This window comes from Struthio camelus, chromosome 5 (genome assembly GCF_040807025.1).
Source record: "Struthio camelus isolate bStrCam1 chromosome 5, bStrCam1.hap1, whole genome shotgun sequence".
NCBI classification, from domain to species: domain Eukaryota; kingdom Metazoa; phylum Chordata; class Aves; order Struthioniformes; family Struthionidae; genus Struthio; species Struthio camelus.
In genome coordinates, this window is record NC_090946.1 from 81,016,515 (window position 1) to 81,036,109 (window position 19,595).

The 19,595-nt window shown below is 40.4% G+C and overlaps 1 protein-coding gene across 5 annotated transcripts in view; it reads left to right on the plus strand.

Moving 5' to 3' along the window:
* Positions 1-19,595, plus strand: part of MAP4K5 (mitogen-activated protein kinase kinase kinase kinase 5) — a 71,766-nt gene that overhangs the window by 46,979 nt on the left and 5,192 nt on the right. For 2 of the 5 annotated variants that reach the window (XM_068947589.1, XM_068947593.1), the window contains exons 13-31: positions 228-306; positions 1,039-1,097; positions 1,966-2,030; positions 4,865-4,909; positions 5,843-5,885; positions 6,377-6,587; positions 7,117-7,214; positions 7,351-7,392; positions 7,821-7,905; positions 7,997-8,076; positions 11,120-11,180; positions 12,256-12,370; positions 12,482-12,540; positions 13,924-14,027; positions 14,447-14,624; positions 15,850-15,918; positions 16,590-16,682; positions 18,417-18,487; positions 19,123-19,178. In XM_068947589.1, coding sequence (XP_068803690.1) covers positions 228-306; positions 1,039-1,097; positions 1,966-2,030; positions 4,865-4,909; positions 5,843-5,885; positions 6,377-6,587; positions 7,117-7,214; positions 7,351-7,392; positions 7,821-7,905; positions 7,997-8,076; positions 11,120-11,180; positions 12,256-12,370; positions 12,482-12,540; positions 13,924-14,027; positions 14,447-14,624; positions 15,850-15,918; positions 16,590-16,682; positions 18,417-18,487; positions 19,123-19,178 — 1,613 coding nt within the window. The remainder of the gene's footprint in view (positions 1-227; positions 307-1,038; positions 1,098-1,965; positions 2,031-4,864; positions 4,910-5,842; positions 5,886-6,376; positions 6,588-7,116; positions 7,215-7,350; positions 7,393-7,820; positions 7,906-7,996; positions 8,077-11,119; positions 11,181-12,255; positions 12,371-12,481; positions 12,541-13,923; positions 14,028-14,446; positions 14,625-15,849; positions 15,919-16,589; positions 16,683-18,416; positions 18,488-19,122; positions 19,179-19,595) is intronic. The other 3 variants (XM_068947591.1, XM_068947590.1, XM_068947592.1) reach the window with 3 other exon arrangements.

Here is a 19,595-nt window from a genome sequence, read left to right on the forward strand (position 1 = left end):
GAGAAAACAGGAAATCTTTCCACAGGGCTTGTCACACTTCTATTGTAGAGTGCATATAAAGTTCCTGTGTGTGGGCAGTCCAAGATCTAGGCGAGGACAAGGACAGTGTGTGTAACAGTTTGTGACTCTGCAACAGCTTTGTTTTTCTTTGTAAATTGGATTATTGGTTGAGATGCAATGGAAAGCCACATAACCTTCCTAAGTTTTTCTGTTTACGACTCTTACAGCCGCACTCCGTTATTCGCCATACAATTCGTTCTACAAACAGGAACGTTAGGGCAGAAAGAACAGCGTCAGAGATAAACTGTAAGTTCCTAATGTGCTTTGCCCATATTGCGGGGTTGGTTTACTTTTACCAATTGAGGATGTTGGTGTTATTCTTTTATTGTGTGCCCTGGAAAGTCTCTTCTGCTGTTGGCACGTCTGAGAAACAAAACCAGAAAAAACAACACATAAACATGAATCTTCAATAATATTTTTCCAAAACCAAAATTAAAACTTGCATATTTTTCCGCTATTTCATTTCATGTCATTGCTGAATAGTAATGTTTATGTGGAAACCTTGTATGACCAGTATAGTCTTTCAGTACTGTGATTATGTCAGACCATGTAGCCCTACTTAAAACAACTAAAATACTAAATACCTGCCAACATCAAAAAGCAAGAGTGAGTTGATAATTAAGAGGGCATCTTTTCACAGAAGTATCTTGGCTGTTTTGCTGTGATGAGAAAACACAGGAAAAGCATAGCATTTTATGTGGTTACATGGTTACACTTTATTGTACTTTCATTGTATGACTTTGTATTTCCTTTCGCTCCATTTCCTTCTTGTGGGTTTCACATTTGCTAATTTAAGCATCTAGACAATTAAGACTTCATGAAAAATGGTGACATTTCAAGTGATAGTCATATTTATTAGGCAGATTAAAGCTGTATATACTAGTCTGATATGTTACGACATGCTTTTCACTGATACATTAAGCATTAAAAAGGCATTAGTGTAATGTATAGTGAAGTTGAAAATGTAATGTTTTGTAGTTGATAAGCTACAGTTCGAGCCTCCTCTACGGAAAGAAACAGAAGCTCGAGATGAAATGGTAAGAACAAGTTTGGTTTTTCTCCTTGGTTTACTAAAATCGTAGTGTCTTCATTATTTTGTGGCTCAGCTCTAAGTAGTATGTATCTGAACTATAAAGTCATGAGAAGACCCCTCTTGGTCCCCAGACAATTGCCACTTTTTTAGGAAAATGAATTGCTTTCTGTGCTTTGAGCAGAGTCTTGCTCAGATTTAAAAAAATGACATGTACCAATTAATTGGATAACGTGAAGAGGCCGTTCTGCATTTGAATCCCTGATCTTCCCATCCGCAGAATTTATTTCCTTCTTGCTGCTTGGAACACAGCCAACTCACGTGCAGACGTTTTTGCCCCCCCTGTGAGTTGCTGCTGTTTGTTCCAGTTCTCCACGGTTTTCTTCAGATCAGCCAATTAGTGGTCTTCTGGGTTAGTATGTGCCTGTGTACACAAGGGCTTCATTTATTAATAAGTGTTGTGAATAGCAACAGCTGCCATTAAAATTAGTTTGGATACATTGGTGCTCGGCACTCCAGAAAAATCCCATCCCTGTTTTTCAAAGCAGTACTGCCTTCACCAGGTAGATGAGAAAAATCTTTAAACCAATAATGGATGGTGAAAACTGAGTAACGTAATTTATTGCCACTTGACACTGGCATTATACCATTTCCAGATGCTGCTTTTAAGTTTGAGCCTAAGTAGTTGAAGATATCTTTTCAATAGTTGTTTCGTAATTAGATTGTACAACGTGGCTTCACTTTGGAATTTTATTTTACTGATTATGGGTCATTCTGCAGAGTTTGGGAACTTCCCAGGCCTCTTCAAGTGCTGTGGGTTAGTTACTTCAGTTTGCTAGAAAAAAAGTCTTGAATGAAAATTTCTGCCTCTTCAGGTTGTAGCAGCCGGCACTGACTTCGCTTCACATTGGAATCCTTTTGTTGACGGTGGAAGCAGCAGGTAAGTATAGAGTTTAAAAGTATCTTTTATTTCTGTGACTTAATATGAAAATGCAGCCTGAAAGCAAACTTAAGTTATGGTGGAAAGTCGAAGCAGGAGCCCTGATGCATTTTAATATTCATGAAATTAAAAGAGATTTTGGCCACTATGCATTCCTCCTTCTGCAGCTGGATCGTTGTCTGGGGAGAGACACGTTCATCTCTCTTAATGATAGGCAGTAGTTTATTTTAAACCTGTCATAGCTCCCCAGTTGTAGATGGAGAAGAGTAGTGTGTATGTATGGACCCCGTACTGAAATAAAACAGCCAAAGTCGATTTTCTGAAGCAAAGGCAGTAACCTTGAAAGGGCCGAGCTGGGGATGCCGCACTGGGCCTTGCAGTTCTCCTTGAACTGCTGCTGTAGCTGCGGCAGTCTGTGGCCCAGTGTGGTTGCAACGTTGAAGTCGGGTCTTGCAAGTAAGTAAAGGAGAAACCGGTTTTGAAGATTTAGTTTCACTGAGTTCAGTATGACTACATGACTGTGGCTGCTCTAGGTGTGTGATCAGAGCAGTGCAATCTATAATGCAGTTTTCCAGTGTTTTGGGATGAAAAATTTCAGGAAAAGAAATGCCATAACTAATTTCCCCTGGGCTAAAAGCGAGTCAGAAGTAAGGGAGTACAACTGTCTCCAAACTAGGACTGAACTTAATGTGCGCGTGGCATCCTTTTGCTGCAGACTACTGGATTCTGCCTTTAAAAGGCGATCTTTGAATTTGCAGTGAAGAGTAGGGGGGTTTAGTAATACTGACTGATGCACGTATGTAGGGAAAGATGGTATGTGCAATTAAAATAATTGCTAAGCTAAAAGAGCCTGCTTCCCATCTTTATCTGGAACTGAGTATCAGATATGAAATTTCTTTGGCTTTTTTGCAGATAAAGTCTTGCATAAGCTGTCAGCTGACATTACAGCCCCCTGGAAAGCTGGCTGGGTCACGCAGATTGCTAGCGTTTGAATCTTTTCGAGTTCAACCTATTTTTCTGTTCTGTTCACTCTCATCGTAGCAAAAGTTCAGGGTGGCTTTCTAGGCCCTGCCTTTCTCTCTCTAGTAATGACAGTGACTCTTTCCTTCCTCTCCGCTTGTTTTGCTCGTGTGACCCTGACGGGCTGAAGCCTTTCGTGTCGGGGCCGAGGTCTCTGCAGATGGCCGCAGTCTGTGGGGTTGAAGAGCGGGGAGGGAAGAAAGCTCTGGTTTCTCATCTTTGTATCCTCCCCTGCAAAGTGACTTACTAATCTGATTCTGTCTGTGGCATTATTAAGATTGTACCAGGCTGCATGAAAAGCAGAATGAATGCAGCCCTAGCAAGCGTTGCTAGGGCTATACATTGGTAAATAGATGCAGATTTAGTAAGCAGTTTTTCTCCTTGAAAGGAGTACAGCCATAAAGTTTCTGGATGGTGAATCTGTGTGCCGCTTACTTGGAAATCATTTCCACTTTAGAAAGATAAACAGGAAATGCATAGCTCCTCTGTCGCCAGGAATCCTGAGCAGTGCCAGAGATGTAAAGAAAGGATGTGTGCTAGCGAGGGGAGGGCTTGCTTTTCGTGTCTTTTGGCTTATATCAGAGTTACTACTGATTCATGTGTTTGACTCAGCAATTACCCCACTGGAAAGGGGAACGCCAGAAACTGTAGCTGAGGAGTGAACTAATTCACTGGGTTTTTTCTCATTGTTACTGTAGCATTTTAAATGACTGTTTTATATACGTTTTCTGCAATATGGAAGTGTTTTTTGTTGCTGGGTGTTTTGTTTTGCTTTGCTTCGTTTCTTAAACTAATTCCTGCTGACCGCTGTGTAGTGCTTTCCCTTCAGAAGGAATAACTTGCAGGGAAATTATATAGTGATCGAAAAGTGGTTGGATTAGTATTTGTATAATATGCTTTTGTTTTCCTATGAGTTATCCCTGCAGTCCTCCTTCACTGGGTGCCGTCGCACGTTGTGTAACGCGGTGGGTTGCGTTTGTTGGTGGGATACTGGGGCGTCCGCGCTTTCTGCAGAAACTTTGTCTGCAAACACGTGGATTGCACCGTATTTCTGTACCCCAGAGGAGTTTGTATCTGACTGGAAACAGAGACCACCAACTTTATGAATTGCCTCTTCCTTCTCACAACTGCCAAATGCAGAAGCGTAGACTTCCCAGTAGCCCAGCAGCCTACCAGAGGAGGGCTTGCTCCTCACGTGCAAAGGAATGCTTTGTAATGGATTAAGTATCTGCCGTTCAGACTTTCTTTTTTGAAGACACAACTTGAAATTGCCATTTTCCAGGATTATGTCACTTTCTGTGTTGTCTTAGAGATATATTTTCTGTGACCTTTTGATTCTCTAGTGACAATTTCCTTTTGACCTCATGGTAACTTTGAAACAAAAATTCCCACTGCAATGGGAAACAATCTGAGACTTGAGGATGCAACACCAAAAGGAGGAAGCTTTCCGCTGCTTTTTCTTTGTGTAGGCTTTTCTCCACGAGCTCCCTCTGTTTTCTTTTTATTTGACTGCAATGCCTACCCATGATATGTACAGCAGTATTTAAAAATACCGGGTAGAAAGAATGATAGATTAGCTGATGATATCTGCACCGCAGCGCTTGTGTGGAAGAAAGCGCAAGTGATTATTTGGGGGCCGGGGGAGTGACTGTACTAAATGAAAGAGAGTTTGATACCGTGGCTAAGAGAGAAGTACTGTGTTTTGAAAAGGGCTGGGAGATGCTCGTTATGAAACCAGATGACATCACTGATCGGTTTGGTTGCACGTGTTGACCTTAGAGCAGAACTCTTATTTTTATAAACGTTTTACCTAGGGCGCTCCTTACAAAATTTGGCGATGGGAGTGAAGATGTTGAAGAGTGAGTGAACCTCCTTCCTGCGCAGTTGTATTTACTCCGTGCGGCTCTCGCTAAGCAGGCAGCGTTCTGGCAAAATCTCTTTCCTCAAAATGCTGCGGGCAGGCTTGCCGTGCACAAAAACGAGGGCTAGCTGCATTTAATGGTCTAACGCACGCTTGACTGTTTCTCTGCTCATCAGGAGAACGTATGCAAAGCAATGCTTGTCCTCGCTTGCTCGCCTCCCTGAGGTTATAGCAGAGTGTGTAGGGACGTGCCTAATACTTTGAAGCACGTTTTGTGCCGAGGAGTTAATCTAACAATCGTGAGCCTAATTGTGGATGTGCAACTGTTGTTGGAGAGCCCCGTTAGGGCATGTGCAGCTCCTCTGTTGCTCCCTTTTGACTCATCCGGAGCAAAAGCTGCAAACGGGGCTGAAGAGCTGGGGCCCTTCTGTGGAGCGGCCTGAAATTCAGTTGCTGTCGGGACTGCTGTTAGATGATGTCCAATAAACTTGTTTTGCCGTTCTGAAAAATTTTGAGAGGACATTGCTCTGTAACATGATCTGCTGGCTGATCCAGAAATGCAGCATTTTTCACTGTCAGGAGGAATTTTCTAGAAAAACAAGCACAAAAGTGGAATTCAAGTAGTGGAAGGAGGCGCCTTCAGAGGACAAGTCTCTTAACACATACTTATTTCCGTATTTCAAATACCCTTCATCACAAATGCTCTCTAACTTCTACGTTTATGAAAGAGCAACAATTTATCAAAAACCACTTCTAACAAGTATTAATGTGCTTTTTTTCGCTCTTAAGCTTCTCGTTTAACCCTGTTGCGCACAGCTGTGATCAGTCTTTCCTATGCATCTGGCTCGCCCTATGTACAGCCTTTGCTTTCAAGCAGTCCTAGTTATGTTACTGGTGTAACTAAGACAGCTACTGCACCTTTTCGTTTCAGATCAACCCTAAAGCGAGCAGGGCCACCTCCACTACCTCCTAAGGTAAGTGACTGTGGTGTTTTAAGAGTTTTAAGCAGGGAGACACCACTTAGGCAGTCTCTGCGGTGTGCTTCTGTCTGATGCCCTGAGTAGGCTGTAAATCCTGTTAAATACCATTTGCTAGCAGACTTCATGCAGCGTCGTATTTTATGCTGACTTGCATCCTCTGCAATCTCGTTGACCTCTGGGAATTCCTGGCTTTTATGCTATCCTTGATAAAGTGGCTTTTAGGTATTTTCCCTTTGAAGAGAGCACGCTGCACGGAATGCCCTCTTGTTCAGCAGTCTGTCTGCCGCTGTGTTTTTTCCATCAGAGAAGGAATACCTTTCAGATTAGTGTGCTGTCAAATGCCTTTGTTGAAATGCTGGTAACCCCCCTCCCTTTTTTTTTTTTTTTTAATGTAGAAGCAGTCTGACTTTAATCAAAATCTGTCTTAAGTTTATGCCTCCAGATGCCATTTCCCAGTTAATCTTCATGTCTTTTGTTTGTTGCAGCCAAGAATAAACAGTTATCCTGAGGAAAACCTGCCAGATGATGAGAAGTCTCAGACAATAAAGCATTTTCCTGACTCGCAAAACAGAGCCCCGCCAGCTCATAGGAGACAGAGTATTCCTGTTTGTGGGCCTCAGACCGATTCTTCCCCCATCGGTATGACCAGCAGCATCAGTAGCCCTGGATTGCTTACAGCTAGATACAGCGACTTGGGTAAATGCATTACATTTCCAAAAGGTGACTTGCTTCCTGTAAAAGCAAATCAGTTTTGGAGTCCGCTCTGTTTTCAGGAGACAGTTAACTTAATATAAGCTGTATCATAAAGCGCAGCTTTCCTTTTTACATGTGTGCCAGCTCTTATTAGAGCCGTGACCCATGGCGGAAATGTTTGCCTCAAAACAGGGACGCTCAGCCGGTCAATACCATCCCTGTGTTGCCTGCAGGAATAGTATAAGAATAATGAATGTGCAAGGAGGAGCATCAGCGAGGACCTTGCCATGGCCTTGTTCTCAATCCTGTTTGGCTTACGGACTACTGGGATAATGGGAAGCCTTAATCACTGTGTAGCTTAGCTGAACCTTTTCAAGGACAGCTACCTGAGATGTGCATGTGGAAGCTGAGAGCTCGCTGTACTCACTGGACAGAGGGGAGAAGAAAGAACAGGGCAACAGGGTTTTTTTTTTTTTCCCTTTAGTTTGACCGTGTCAAGGGTGCTCAAAAATGTGTATGGGCTTCTTTTCAGGAAATGGCGATGGCATGCTGAAACTCATTGAAGAAAGTGTTGAAGGGTCCGGACAAATCCCTCAACTGCCACGTAAAAAAGAGAAAAGAGATTTTCCTGTAAGTATTGTGACTCACGGTCTCATCAGCTGCCCGATTTCACTGTCATGTTAAGTATAGACAAATGAAAACATAATGTACAATGTTCTATATCAGTGCATGGGAGGTACTTTATAATCTTTCTTTCTTCCCACAGAAGCCAGCAATCAATGGTTTACCACCAACACCAAAGGTGCTGGTAAGAAATCTCATTTCTTGTCTGTCTCTTTGGGCTGCGAACTCTAGTGGCATTCTCTCTTTTAATAAGAAAAATGGGAAGAGGCAGTAGTCATGGGAGAGGGTTTTATTTTCTTGAATGCTTCTGTTTGTTTTGCCTTTATATGCTGTTATATAAGCACTTAGTATTGTTCTTGTCCAGTAGGTACTTAAAATTGTCCATGTTATTCTGATCTGCTTTTGCGATTCTTAATGTATATAAAGTCTATGAAAAGGTTTGGAAGGCTGCACTGTAGCTTTTGAGGAAGATAAAATGTTTTGCATCAAAACATTTTAGAGTAAGTTTCTGTATCTGAAGAGAGCAGCAGTGTGTACTAGTTGGCGAACTGCCAAAAGATGAACCCTTTATACTGCAAACTTGTTTCAGGTTTCAGTTTTGGTATCTTTCAGATGGGAGCATGTTTTTCAAAAGTCTTTGATGGTTGCCCTTTGAAGATTAATTGTGCAACATCATGGATACATCCAGATACTAAAGGTAAAGTTGTTTTTCATTGGTATTTTAAACCTGTCTGTTGTCAAGGAGGTAATGAACTTTTGAAGTAAATGATTTCTCTTAAAATTTTTAGATCAGTACATTATCTTTGGAACTGAAGAGGGTATCTATACTTTGAATTTGAACGAACTTCATGAAGCAACAATGGAACAGGTGATTATTGCTATACTGAACGGGCAGAATAGATTTGGCAAAGTTATGAAACAAGAAAGTTTTGTATTAGGGCATAGATGGGCATGCTAAGCTTTGTGGCATAAGCTGATTCACATCAAAGTAAGCACTGGAAGGGCTAAAATTAACAGTCCCCACACTTGCATGAATTTTTGGATGATGCTTATGTGACATTGCATTCAAAGGAGCTCTGTAGTAAAACGTCTTTCTCCTCCTTGGAGACAGCTGATTACCCACCCTTTCTTCTTGGTCCGTTTTATCTCCACTAGAGGGCATAGCGGAGATACTTTTCTAACAAAACTTTTTAAAACAGGTGGTGGCGACTGTTGCACTCCCGGGTCCTTCCCTTAATGTTTCTTTGCTCAGGTAGTCAAACCCAAGTCTTTAACCTTTTCTTGTACACTTTCCCAATTTATTTTACGTAATGGTCTTCTCTGGACTCTTCCATACCCTTTTTTATATCCTTTTTAAAGGTTAGATGTGCCAGTGGTGGGCAGAGAGAAGTTATTAGCGTCCTACTTAGGACATTTAAGGCATCCCAGAATTAGTTTCCTTTCTGTGACAGCATCCTCACCTGGCAGAAGTCCTGTGTGATCCACTACAATCCCCAGAGGCTTTACAGCTGCTGTGTTTCTGCCATGCCAGTTTTCCCCCCTTTGTATTTATACGCTTCTTGATTTCTCACCACTAAATGCCAGTACTTGACTTTTTTGAACTTTCTCTCCAATTTTTAATTCTGATCCCATCCTCCAATGTGCTTACAGTCTCTCCAAGGTTAATATCATCTGCTGATTTCATATATATACTTATTCCATCATTAGTTTTTCAGTGAAAACACTGAATAGAACCAGGCTCAGAAAAGACACTGTATGTCTACAGGCTGTTTTTTGTCCTACTAAATGGAACACTACTGACAGACTCTGTTTTTATGTCCAACCAGTTCTATATTTTCTTTCTGTAATTTCATCTACCCCATGTTTTCTTATTTGGCATACGGAAATGGCATATGGGGCAAGATCTTTCATATATGTATCATGTCTTCCTGTTCCACTGCACCTAGCAGAGCAGTTCTTCTGTTAAAGAAGGAAATTCAGAAATCCACACTAGCTGCTCTTAGTTGTTATCCTTTGCTGATTATAAGCTATGTGGCTTGTTCCTGTGCTACGCTAGATATCCAGAGTCAGTCTGTCAGACTCTTTTACAAGACCGTTCCCCAAGCCCTTTTTGTTCAGTGCAGGTACTGTGTTTGCCCTTCTTGGGGTCCATGTTTGTCCTGCATCAGTTCCTGAGGATAACCATTACTGAGAGCTTGGTCTGAGCTGGTTCTTAAGTACTGTAAAGTTAAACATGACTTGCTGTTATGAGTACATCTAATTGAAATAGTATTTAACATATTCTTTTTTTGCTTCTAGCATGAGTTCCTATCACAGTGCTGTTCACTGGGTTAATCATGTTGCCAAGAGGAATCTTTCTCCTTCCCTGTCAAGCAGTGGACCTAGCCTCCTTTTTGTCTGCCCAATTAATACATTTATGGAACCTACTTTGCTGTTTGTAATTTGATTTGCATCTTAACCTGTCTCATGTTCCTTCCTTCAGGCTTATCCTGTGGTTGCCTTGTCATCCTCAGCACTATGTCCTTGTTTCCATTTGCTGTATTACTTGTTTGTGATATTTAAGGCACGGAGGAGAAAGAAATATTTACCCATCTTGAGGTGGCTGGGAGAGTGTTTCCTCATTCCCCTTCTCTTCCAGTGCAAGAACGTGGGGCCACCCAACGAAGCTAGTGGGAGCCAAAGGAAGTATAAGCAGTGGGTAACTGACCTGGGACTTGTTGCTGTGGGGAGTAGCGTATGCCAGAAGTTATATGAGTTCAGAAAGGAGACTGGACAAATTTATGGAAGATAAATCCTTTGACCATCGTTAACTACACAGAAACCACAACTGATTCAGCAGTTTTCTGAGCTGAAGAAGTTTGGTGCCTGGCAGAGTATTAGAGGCAATGCTCATAAGCGTTCTTCCTGTTCTCAGCATTTCTTAGGAGAACCGATGTCACCTATAGTGACTGTTAGAAAGACGTTATCAGGTTAGATGGACATTCGGTTGAACCTGTACAGCTGTTCTTTTGTAGAGCCTTGATTCAACCCTCTTGGTCTTTTGCTGTGTTTTGCAACAACTTCCTCCATTGGACGAGACTGCTTTTGTCTTTTTTCCTTATCTTCCTTTAGATGCAGCTCACTCCTGTGAAGTCCTTTTTTCTTATTAGAACGTCTTCTCATGGGAGAACCTTACCAATGAATATTCTTCAATAAAATCAATTTTTTTAACAAAATCCATGTCCTCATTCAGCTGTCCTTATCCCTTCCTTTGCTGAGACTCCTGAATGCTGTCGTTTTGCAGTCACTTTTATCCAAATTGCCTCCCTCCTTCAGATTGTCAAGATGTTCTTCTTTCCTTTTAAAATCTTTTCAAATCTAGAGCTTGAGGAACTTCTTCCCTCTTCTGAAACAAAAATATGTCCCATTGCCTTCCATGAGTTCTCTTTACACAGCAGTATGATAACACAAATAGCCGGGGTGGTAAGTCCCACAGAATACAGGATTTTGTGAGTGGCTCAGAAAATACCAGTGCTTCTCCCTGTGCTCCCGCTCCCCCTGCCCCCGACTTGCGAGGGGTTTAAGTAGGCTGCTGTAATATCATTATCTTCTTTTCACTGGCTGTCATTCCAGAGCAAGCTATATCTTTCTATATATGATATTCCAGCCTTGCCATTTGTCCCACTGTGCTGCTGATTTAAAAACTAAAGAAAATTTGAAGCTTGAATGAAATGGAATGAAAACTAATTAGGACAGAAAAATGGCTAAGTAATGGTCCAAAAGAGTGAACTAAAGGAGGGAATGTAGTTACAGCTGGGACCTTCTCCAGTGTCGATCACTGCAGGAATGGTGACAGAGGTGGAGCAGGCAGAGAAAACCAGGGTTAGTAATTCCTGTATGTTTCTATTAATGGAAATATTTTCTTTTTTCAGTTATTTCCCCGAAAGTGCACCTGGCTGTATGTTATCAATAACACCTTAATGTCATTGTCAGGTATGTATAAATAGAGGAAAAATTAATAAAATAATGAGAAACATTTAAAGCCATCATTCAGTACAATGTAATTTCCCTTGGGCATTATTTAGATCAGATTGTACTGAAGGAAGGAGCTATGCCTTTTCCTTGTGTTTGTGAAGGCAGTTTAGCTTCGAGAGTGTTTTAATTCAAAATGTTTTCATAGATAAGACAGAAGCTTACAGGTGGACTTTTACAAGAAGCAATTGTCTGCAGCGTCCAACTTTGTTGATTGTTTGGAAAGGCGAGGAACTTGCTATTTGTTGCACACAAGAGTTGCCTTTGCCAAGGCTGCAGTTGGATTAAAAGTTTGTAAAGAATCTAAAGAGCGTCCTGTTCTTTGGTGGCTGAGCTAGGGGAGTCCAATTAAGCGCTGTGTTCATGGAGCAAAACAAAATTAAGAGAGGATCAAGATGGGAGTGTTTGCAGGATGTAGCTATAGTGTTTGATCACTCTCACAGTGAATTGCAGCCTGATGGCATCTTTGATATGAACCAGATTCAGAAAATAAATCCAGCTTAAAACAAAAACCATCTCAAGGTAAGGGGGAATGAGGTGGCTATGAAATACTACTAATATATCAGATTGACTCTTTTGAAAAAAATTTTTTTCTGAATTGTCCTGAAATAAGGAGGTTCTACATAGGGAACAGATGAAAAGGATAATATGACATGCAGACTAATTGTAGGAGCGTGCCTTTAAGCATGTAGCTTTTTGTGCAATACCACTTTCATTGATTTATAGTCAAAGAGAATGTCCTGATACGATTAGCAGTTGTTGTATAGTTACAGCCTTCTAAAATTGTGTATGTAACACTAACTTTCAGAGCATCTTTAATATTACTGAAATGAACTCTGAGTTGAATGCCATGTCTTCTCATATGCATTCTTATTGTTGTCTTGTTTTATTTTTCTTCATAATTGGACTCGACATATCTGACGCATGGCGGTCCATTTTCCTAGAAGGTAATTGTATATACCTACGTTTCTCTAAAATGTACTGCTCTCTGATGTGCATGTGTGTGTGGTATCAATTGTGTTTTTCTCTCTTACAGGGAAAACATTCCAGCTCTACTCCCATAATTTAATAGCTTTGTTTGAACAAGCCAAAAAAACAGGATTAGCTGCTCATATTCAAACTCATAGGTTTCCTGACAAAATATTACCAAGGTACAGATCTCAGAGGCAATTTCCTTCAATACTTTTATGTGCTGTTGATTTAGTAGTATGAAAGGCGCTCTGCATCTTTGGCTGATACATTTTTTTTAACTGTTATTCCAGGAAGTTTGCCTTAACGACAAAGATCCCTGATACAAAAGGATGCCACAAATGCTGTATAGGTGAGTAGGCATTCAGGTTTACAGTTTTTTTCTGGCCTTCGCTGTTGGACATGGCATGTCTTAAACTCATTTCTTTTTAATTGACTTGCAGTTAGTTCATTGTTCAGAAAACAGTATGACTACTTTGTGTCTTAATGCTACACCCCTAACTAGCGTATGATTTTCTTTCTAAGTAATGCAAGAGATCTTTATGCTATTCAGTGGAAATAATATACAAGCATTTTTCATATCAACTCTTAATCTAGAAACGTTGCTGTCTAGAGCAAGACTGTGAAAGGAAACCCTGGAGAATGCCGGTAGAATGCAGCTGACATGTTGTACATTCCCTTTGGGAGCTGCCAAGGACGAGAGTCAAGCTCTCCACGAATAAGTTGATGTTTATGATCACTGGCTGCAGCCGGCCACACGAGCCAGCTAGTTACTGTGACATGCAGACGGTCTGGAAATGTACCACTTGTTACGGAATCCTAGACTTACACATACACAAATACTCTTTCTGGTTTGTTAGTTTGGCTCGAGCTTTGACCTAGATCCAACTTTTAGCTAGGCTGACTTGAAAAATATTTTTTCCACAATGAAGTTACTGGACACAATAAAAATTATGTCAGCGTGGGGAGGACTGAAGCCATCATTCAGGTGCTAAGTGCCGGCAGAAAAGTCTTGGATCTTGTGAAGTTACAGATTTGTCTGTGGCTCCATTGACTTTCAGAAAAGTTTGGGTCTTCTACAGTAATGCACGTCCCTTTGAAAACTGGACGTGAGAAATTGTACCTTTGCACTCTTAAATTAAAACGCTTAAACAGAATACAAAATACCTACTTGCGAGCTTGGATATCCCATGTCTACAAGAGGCATATTTGCAAATCATTCCTGAAGTCAAGCTGGTGTTGCATCCAGCCGAGCTTTAAAAAACAAAAAACAAAAAACTTCATCGTCTCATTGCATTAGCTGTCAAAGCTCACAAGAAGTTATGGAGCATCTTGACTGCTTGGGGATTTTTTTTAATGTTTATTTTATTTCAGCCACAACTTTATTTTATTTCAGCTACAACTTAGCCTGGACCTTTCATTCCCCCTCCTGCTCCAGCCTCAGGAAGAAGACTTTACAGCTTTTATGGCCACTCAGCATGTGGCCTCTTGACTGGGACTAAGAAATGCTTGTTTCCATTAAGTATATGGATAATTGAGTTTATTTGGAATGTGGCACAACAGTAATCACTGAAGATATTTGAACGCTATGCCAGAAAAACAATTATTAGTGTGAAAACAATAGTATTTCTTAAATTATTTGTAAATATAGCTGCATTTTTTAGTTTCACTTTATGTATCATTGAACTTTCTGGACTTAAAAAAGGTATTTTGTTTATTTGCTTGTTCTATATAGTCAGAAATCCATACACAGGACATAAGTATCTGTGTGGGGCACTGCAGTCTGGAATTGTTCTTCTACAGTGGTATGAGCCAATGCAGAAGTTCATGTTAATAAAGGTAAGTATTATTTTTTAGTTTACAACATTTAATTTTGCTTGTCCCTCTTTCCTGCCCCAAGATCTTAATCATTATACTGTTGTTGAAATAACCTTTCTAGAATTTGTAATGGAAAATACATCCTAGTCTAGTCCCATTTGTGGGTTCCAGGCACTTAAAAATCTGGCCTGACACACCTTGACTAAGAAAATCCAATGACTGAAGTGAAATGAAGTGTTGGATGAAGTCCAGTACTAGCAATAACGGGCTCTTACCATATCTCTCTGAGCAACATAATGTTGCTCACAGCTCATGCTGTCTTAAAAGTGAATTCTTAGTAGCAGTGAAAAACTCTTCTGTATCTTTTTGTGCGTGTTGTTTTAAGCTTCTTATTTTCAAGGTAGAAGGAAATGCTACAAATGCCTTAATTTTTTTTCCAGCACTTTGATTTTCCTTTGCCAAGCCCTTTGAATGTGTTTGAAATGCTAGTGATACCAGAGCAGGAGTACCCGATGGTCTGTGTAGCTATCAGTAAGGGTACTGAACTAAATCAAGTAGTTCAGTTTGAGACAATCAACTTGAACTCTGCATCTTCATGGTTTACAGAAATTGGTGCAGGTAAGACTTTGTTGGTCCATCTTGCAGCTATATAATGTCTGGTGGCTATTGAATCTTTTCCTCAGAAGCCATTTGGAAACCCTTTATGCTAGGCAAAGTGATGCAGTTTCTCTACCTAAAGCATATGAAGCACAAGAAATTCCATCTGAACATAAGAAAACGCTTCTTCACTCTGAAGGTGGTTGAACACCGGAGCAGGTTGCCCAGAGAGGTTGTGGAGTCTCCGTTCAAAACCCAGCCGGACATGATCCTGGACAATCTGCTCTAGGTGACCTGCCTGAGCGAAGGGACCAGACAATCTCCAGAGGTCCCTTCCAACACTAACTATTCGGTGATTCTGTGATGCTGAAGCTGATCCCAAGTTCTTCTTGGGAAGATCTGCCAACCGCAGTGTAAACTATCTTAAAAGACTTCATTTTTAGACATATTCTTGATTAAAATTCCTTAAATAGCAATGCAGACCCTACCGACTGAGTTCTTCCCATTTGTGGTTGCATACTGTTTTCTTCTAACTGGGGTCAGTCTCACTGCTCTTTCCCCTTCTCTCTTGTGTAAAGCCTGATATTAGTCAGTCAGCCTTGGCTCTTGTCAGTCCTCCAACCCTTGGGTCGGGGCTTGTCATCTTCAGTTGTCTATTAATGAGTAGAAGATTTTGTCTTGCCTTCAAAAGCTATTTGATATCTTGCAGATGCTTTTCTCTGCTGGCTTGATGGATACTTTTTTTTCACTTTAAAATAACTGCTTTTTAGCAGCTGTATGGAGAACTTGATTGAAACTAAGAAAAATATTAAATTCAAGTTTAATATCAGCACAGTAATCTTTCCAGATGTGAATTTGTGGGAAAAGAGGGGGCTTGGGGTTTTTTTTTTTTTTTAGCTCTAAAGATTCCCTTGATAATTCCTTTTGTTCATTATTGGGTCTTTTCACGAAGAAAACTGATTTGCTATGCTGAACTAAAATGGATTTTATGCTGATAAGCAGTAGTGCTTTCACATTAAATACATGCTTTGAGCTGACTGGCTTGTCCATAGTCCCTCTTCTCCCCCCATAGCGTTCTGGGATTATGCAACCTTAAAAAAAGGTAAGATAATAACAAATACTGTAGACTGCAAAAGGCTTGTAACATCCCCAAAAGGCTGTAGCAACTGGAGAGAGGTTGAGGGGAGGGAAGGTTGAGATCAGACTTAGGATGTGATGTAAAGTAATCTGTTTTCATTTTCACAAGGCAATCAGCAGTTAGATGCCATTCATGTAACACAGCTGGAAAGAGACACCGTCTTAGTCTGCCTAGACAGTAAGTAACGTGTTATCTGTTGGACAACTTACTATACTTTATGCAAAACTTGTTTTGCCACGTTTGTTGATTTTTAACTCTACCGTAAGTTACTTTTTCTCTCTTCATTACTAATTTGTGTTGTAATGTTTCCTAAGAGATACAGTTCAGAGAGGTGATCTTTTCACTTTGACTCTCGTGATTCTGCTTCCCCTCTTCATATGTATATATTCTTCTTTGTTTTCCTATTTCTGCTCCTTTCAAAATGAAATATGTAATGCAGCACTAAAGATGAAAATTCGAATATATGCAAAGCAGAAAATTTTAAAACTTATCTGGAAAATGTGGCACTTATATCCTGCTAAGCAACTGCCGTAGGTATAGCTAACACTACATCATGCACGGTAACAGTAATTCATATGCATCAGAAGTTAATATCGCAATGGGAACTTCGCAGTGACTTAATCTGCTTAAATTTCAACCTTTATATTGTGTTCACTTAGGTTATTATTTTTAGAAAGGCTGTCAATAAAGTCTAAAAACATACATACATCTGTAAGATGGTTTCTGTCTTTGAGAGAAGGATGCTTGTTTTTTGTGCCTGAAAGTTGAAGTTAGTATTTCATATTTAGAGCCATCTGTAATCCTCTTCAGCAGTGAGTTTTAATACTTGGATTTCTGTTTTTCTTGAGAATTTGTGAAAATTGTGAATTTACAAGGGAAGTTGAAATCAAGCAAGAAATTGGCCTCTGAGCTGAGCTTTGATTTCTGCATCGAATCAGTGGGTAAGTGACTTGGTTCTGTACTGGTTTTCAAGAACTGAAAACTAAAAATGATGAAAGTTGAAGGGGTTTTAATAGATTGGTCTAGCGCACCCCTTGGGGCCTGGCACTAAAAAATGCTTGCTCTAGAATACTGTGAGCCGGCTCCCTGTCTCCGCTGACATGCTTAAGAAAATAAGCCAGTTGCCAGGCAGTGCGGGTCTGACCTGCACATGCTTCCATCTGGTGTCAAATCATGATACAACTTTTTTTTAAGACAGAAATGATTGTAAAATGTTGTTTGTTCCTGGTCATTTCCTTAGCACTGAGAAGAATCTTTGGAAAAAGGATTTCTATGTTAGTAATGCACTTATTTTGCATTAGTCTTCTAAAAGCTAAGATTTTATATAAGGTGATAGCACATCCATTTCTAATAGTAAGGGTCATTGTATTTGAATCTAATTCTTAATAGAACATAGCAGCCTTGCTCCTAAAAGTTGCGTTGTAATTGTCAAGTGAGTATTTCTGCTATAAAAAGCTATAAACATTTTGTTAGCAGTTCTGTAAAATTTAGACTTCAGAGTTCCTCAGACATCATCTTGACATAAGTATTTTGTAGTACTTTAACTGCAGCTGCTAAAGCAATGCACATTCTTATATACAGAATCTCTATTTACGTATGTCAGAACCATCCTGAAGGAAGAATTGTTATATTTTTAACCAAGCTTGCGACTCTTCTCTAAATTCTGACGTGTTCTAATTTTACCTACTTTGTTTCTACCATACAGTATCTCCTGCTGACACCTGCCTAGCATGACTCAGCCATTACCTTTTCCTTGAACTCTGAAGGAATTCATTTACAGAAACATTTACTCCAAAGTCTTGCACATACCAGCTGACTTGGAATAATGTTCTTTTTACTCCAAGTGGGCTCCTGGGAATCCAGAGTATTAAAGAACTCTCTGTTGTCTGATTGCAGGGTAGAGTGAGGAGTAACGGGTAAAGATGAGTCTAAATGTCGAGAAAAAGGCAGTTGTGAAAGACATCGCTATTGGGATTCTGTTACATGCCTTTGCTTTGTGTATTCAGGGTCTAGCTAGTACTGAGCAGATCCAAAATATGATTGAGAGGAATAACAAAGGAAAACAAGTAGGAGCTCAGAAAATAGTTCATGTATAAAATATATGTTTCTGTAACACTGCTTAAAGAATACCAGGTTCTTCATCCATTATTTTAAGCAGCCAGGTAATTAAATCATTCAGAGCTGGTAACTTTCTGTTTTCTCTCTTTGGCCCTGAAAGGAAGACTCCTCCCATTTTTCATACTCCAGTCTATTTTGAAGTAAATATAATTAAGATGATCTGTAATTTCCAGTGACCCACTGTGTTTTGACTGGCAGCACGTTTAACCACTTCCTGGTGTTTTCTCAAAGTCAAACCATTAGGGAAACAAAAAAAATTGGAGAATAGAAGTGGAAGGGAGTAAAGGAAAAAACAGACATGCCTATCTTGCCTTGGCAAAGAAGGAATGAGTCTGAGTGGTATGCTTTGAATTGAATTTTAAAAAGTGTGTCCCTGATCCAAATAGTAACTTGAGTGCAGTTGTTTTTTATGGTGATTTCAGAGTTGGGTCTTCTACCAGGAGTCCAAGTCTCACCATGTACTTTCTCCTCATGCTTCCCATTATCACTGCTGGAAACCCAGATTTCCTTGCTTCAAACAAGCTGTGGTTGGATCTGATTTTGTTTCTCCTCTGCAGTGTGCCTTCAAGACAGTGTGCTGGCCTTCTGGAAGCATGGCATGCAGGGCAAAAGCTTTAAGTCAGATGAAGTAAGTAATCTCCCAGTCTTTCCTCGTTCAGTTTCTGCCTGGTCCTTGTCTACCAGCTGGTCCTGACTGGCTCTTCTAGCTGCTTCCCTAGCGATAGTGCTTGTCACCGTTTTAGCTTACTGGGTTCTTTCTCTCACTTGCTGCCATGTGTTGCTCCTGGTAAAGCTTGCACACGTGCTTTTACCAACCCCATTTCCAAGCTTACAGTTCAGAGGCACCTGGACTGGTTCTGCACAGGGCCAGCACAGATCTGGTATAAACAGCATTTGGGCTTTTTGGCTCTCCTGAAAAAACTCTAGCTGGCAGCATCCCTTTAACTCTGCATGAAATAGCAGGGGAAAGCCAGTCTCTCTGCTGACAGAGATTCGCACAAAATATTCCAAGTGTGCTACCAACAAGTCCTCTAGACTGATAACTATCTATTATACATAATTTTTTTAAAATAAGTCTTATTTTATGAAATTTAAGAGGTTTTTTAATTCAGTGTTGACTTATCTGATTCAGTCCTGTCATTTGCACTAACTGATATTTGAATTTTTGAAAAGACTGATCATTTTTTTTTGTTCCTTCCAATTCAGACCTATACATCTCATTTTACCACTGAAATGGACCTTAATGTCTCCATTTTTCTACAGGTTACCCAAGAGATATCAGATGAGACCAGGGTTTTCCGCTTACTGGGATCAGACAGGTAATTGCCCTAAAGAAACATTAAACCTCTTATTTTCTTTAAACAACCTTTCTACCTACCAGTTGAAATTCTGTTCCAGCCTACCGCAAATCCATCTGTAGGCAGTCCTGTGGGAGGTAGTGACACTGTTTCTTGCCTGCAATAGTCAAAAATGTAATTAGTGATTGCATCTGAATCCAAAATGATTTCCAAGGGCCCTGTGACCTCCCCCACTTTCCACTGGAGAGATGGAACTGTGAACACAAACACAGTGTATAGAGATACTGCGTGAGGAGAAAATCTACACGGAGGGATAGTAGCCGCCTGTGGCAGATGGTAAGCATGGTGCCTAGTGCACTTCTGGAAAGGCTTCTAGCTTGGATTCTGGCTCTGGCTTGGATTTTCAAGGTGAACTGGCATCACCTTGGCAGCTAATTA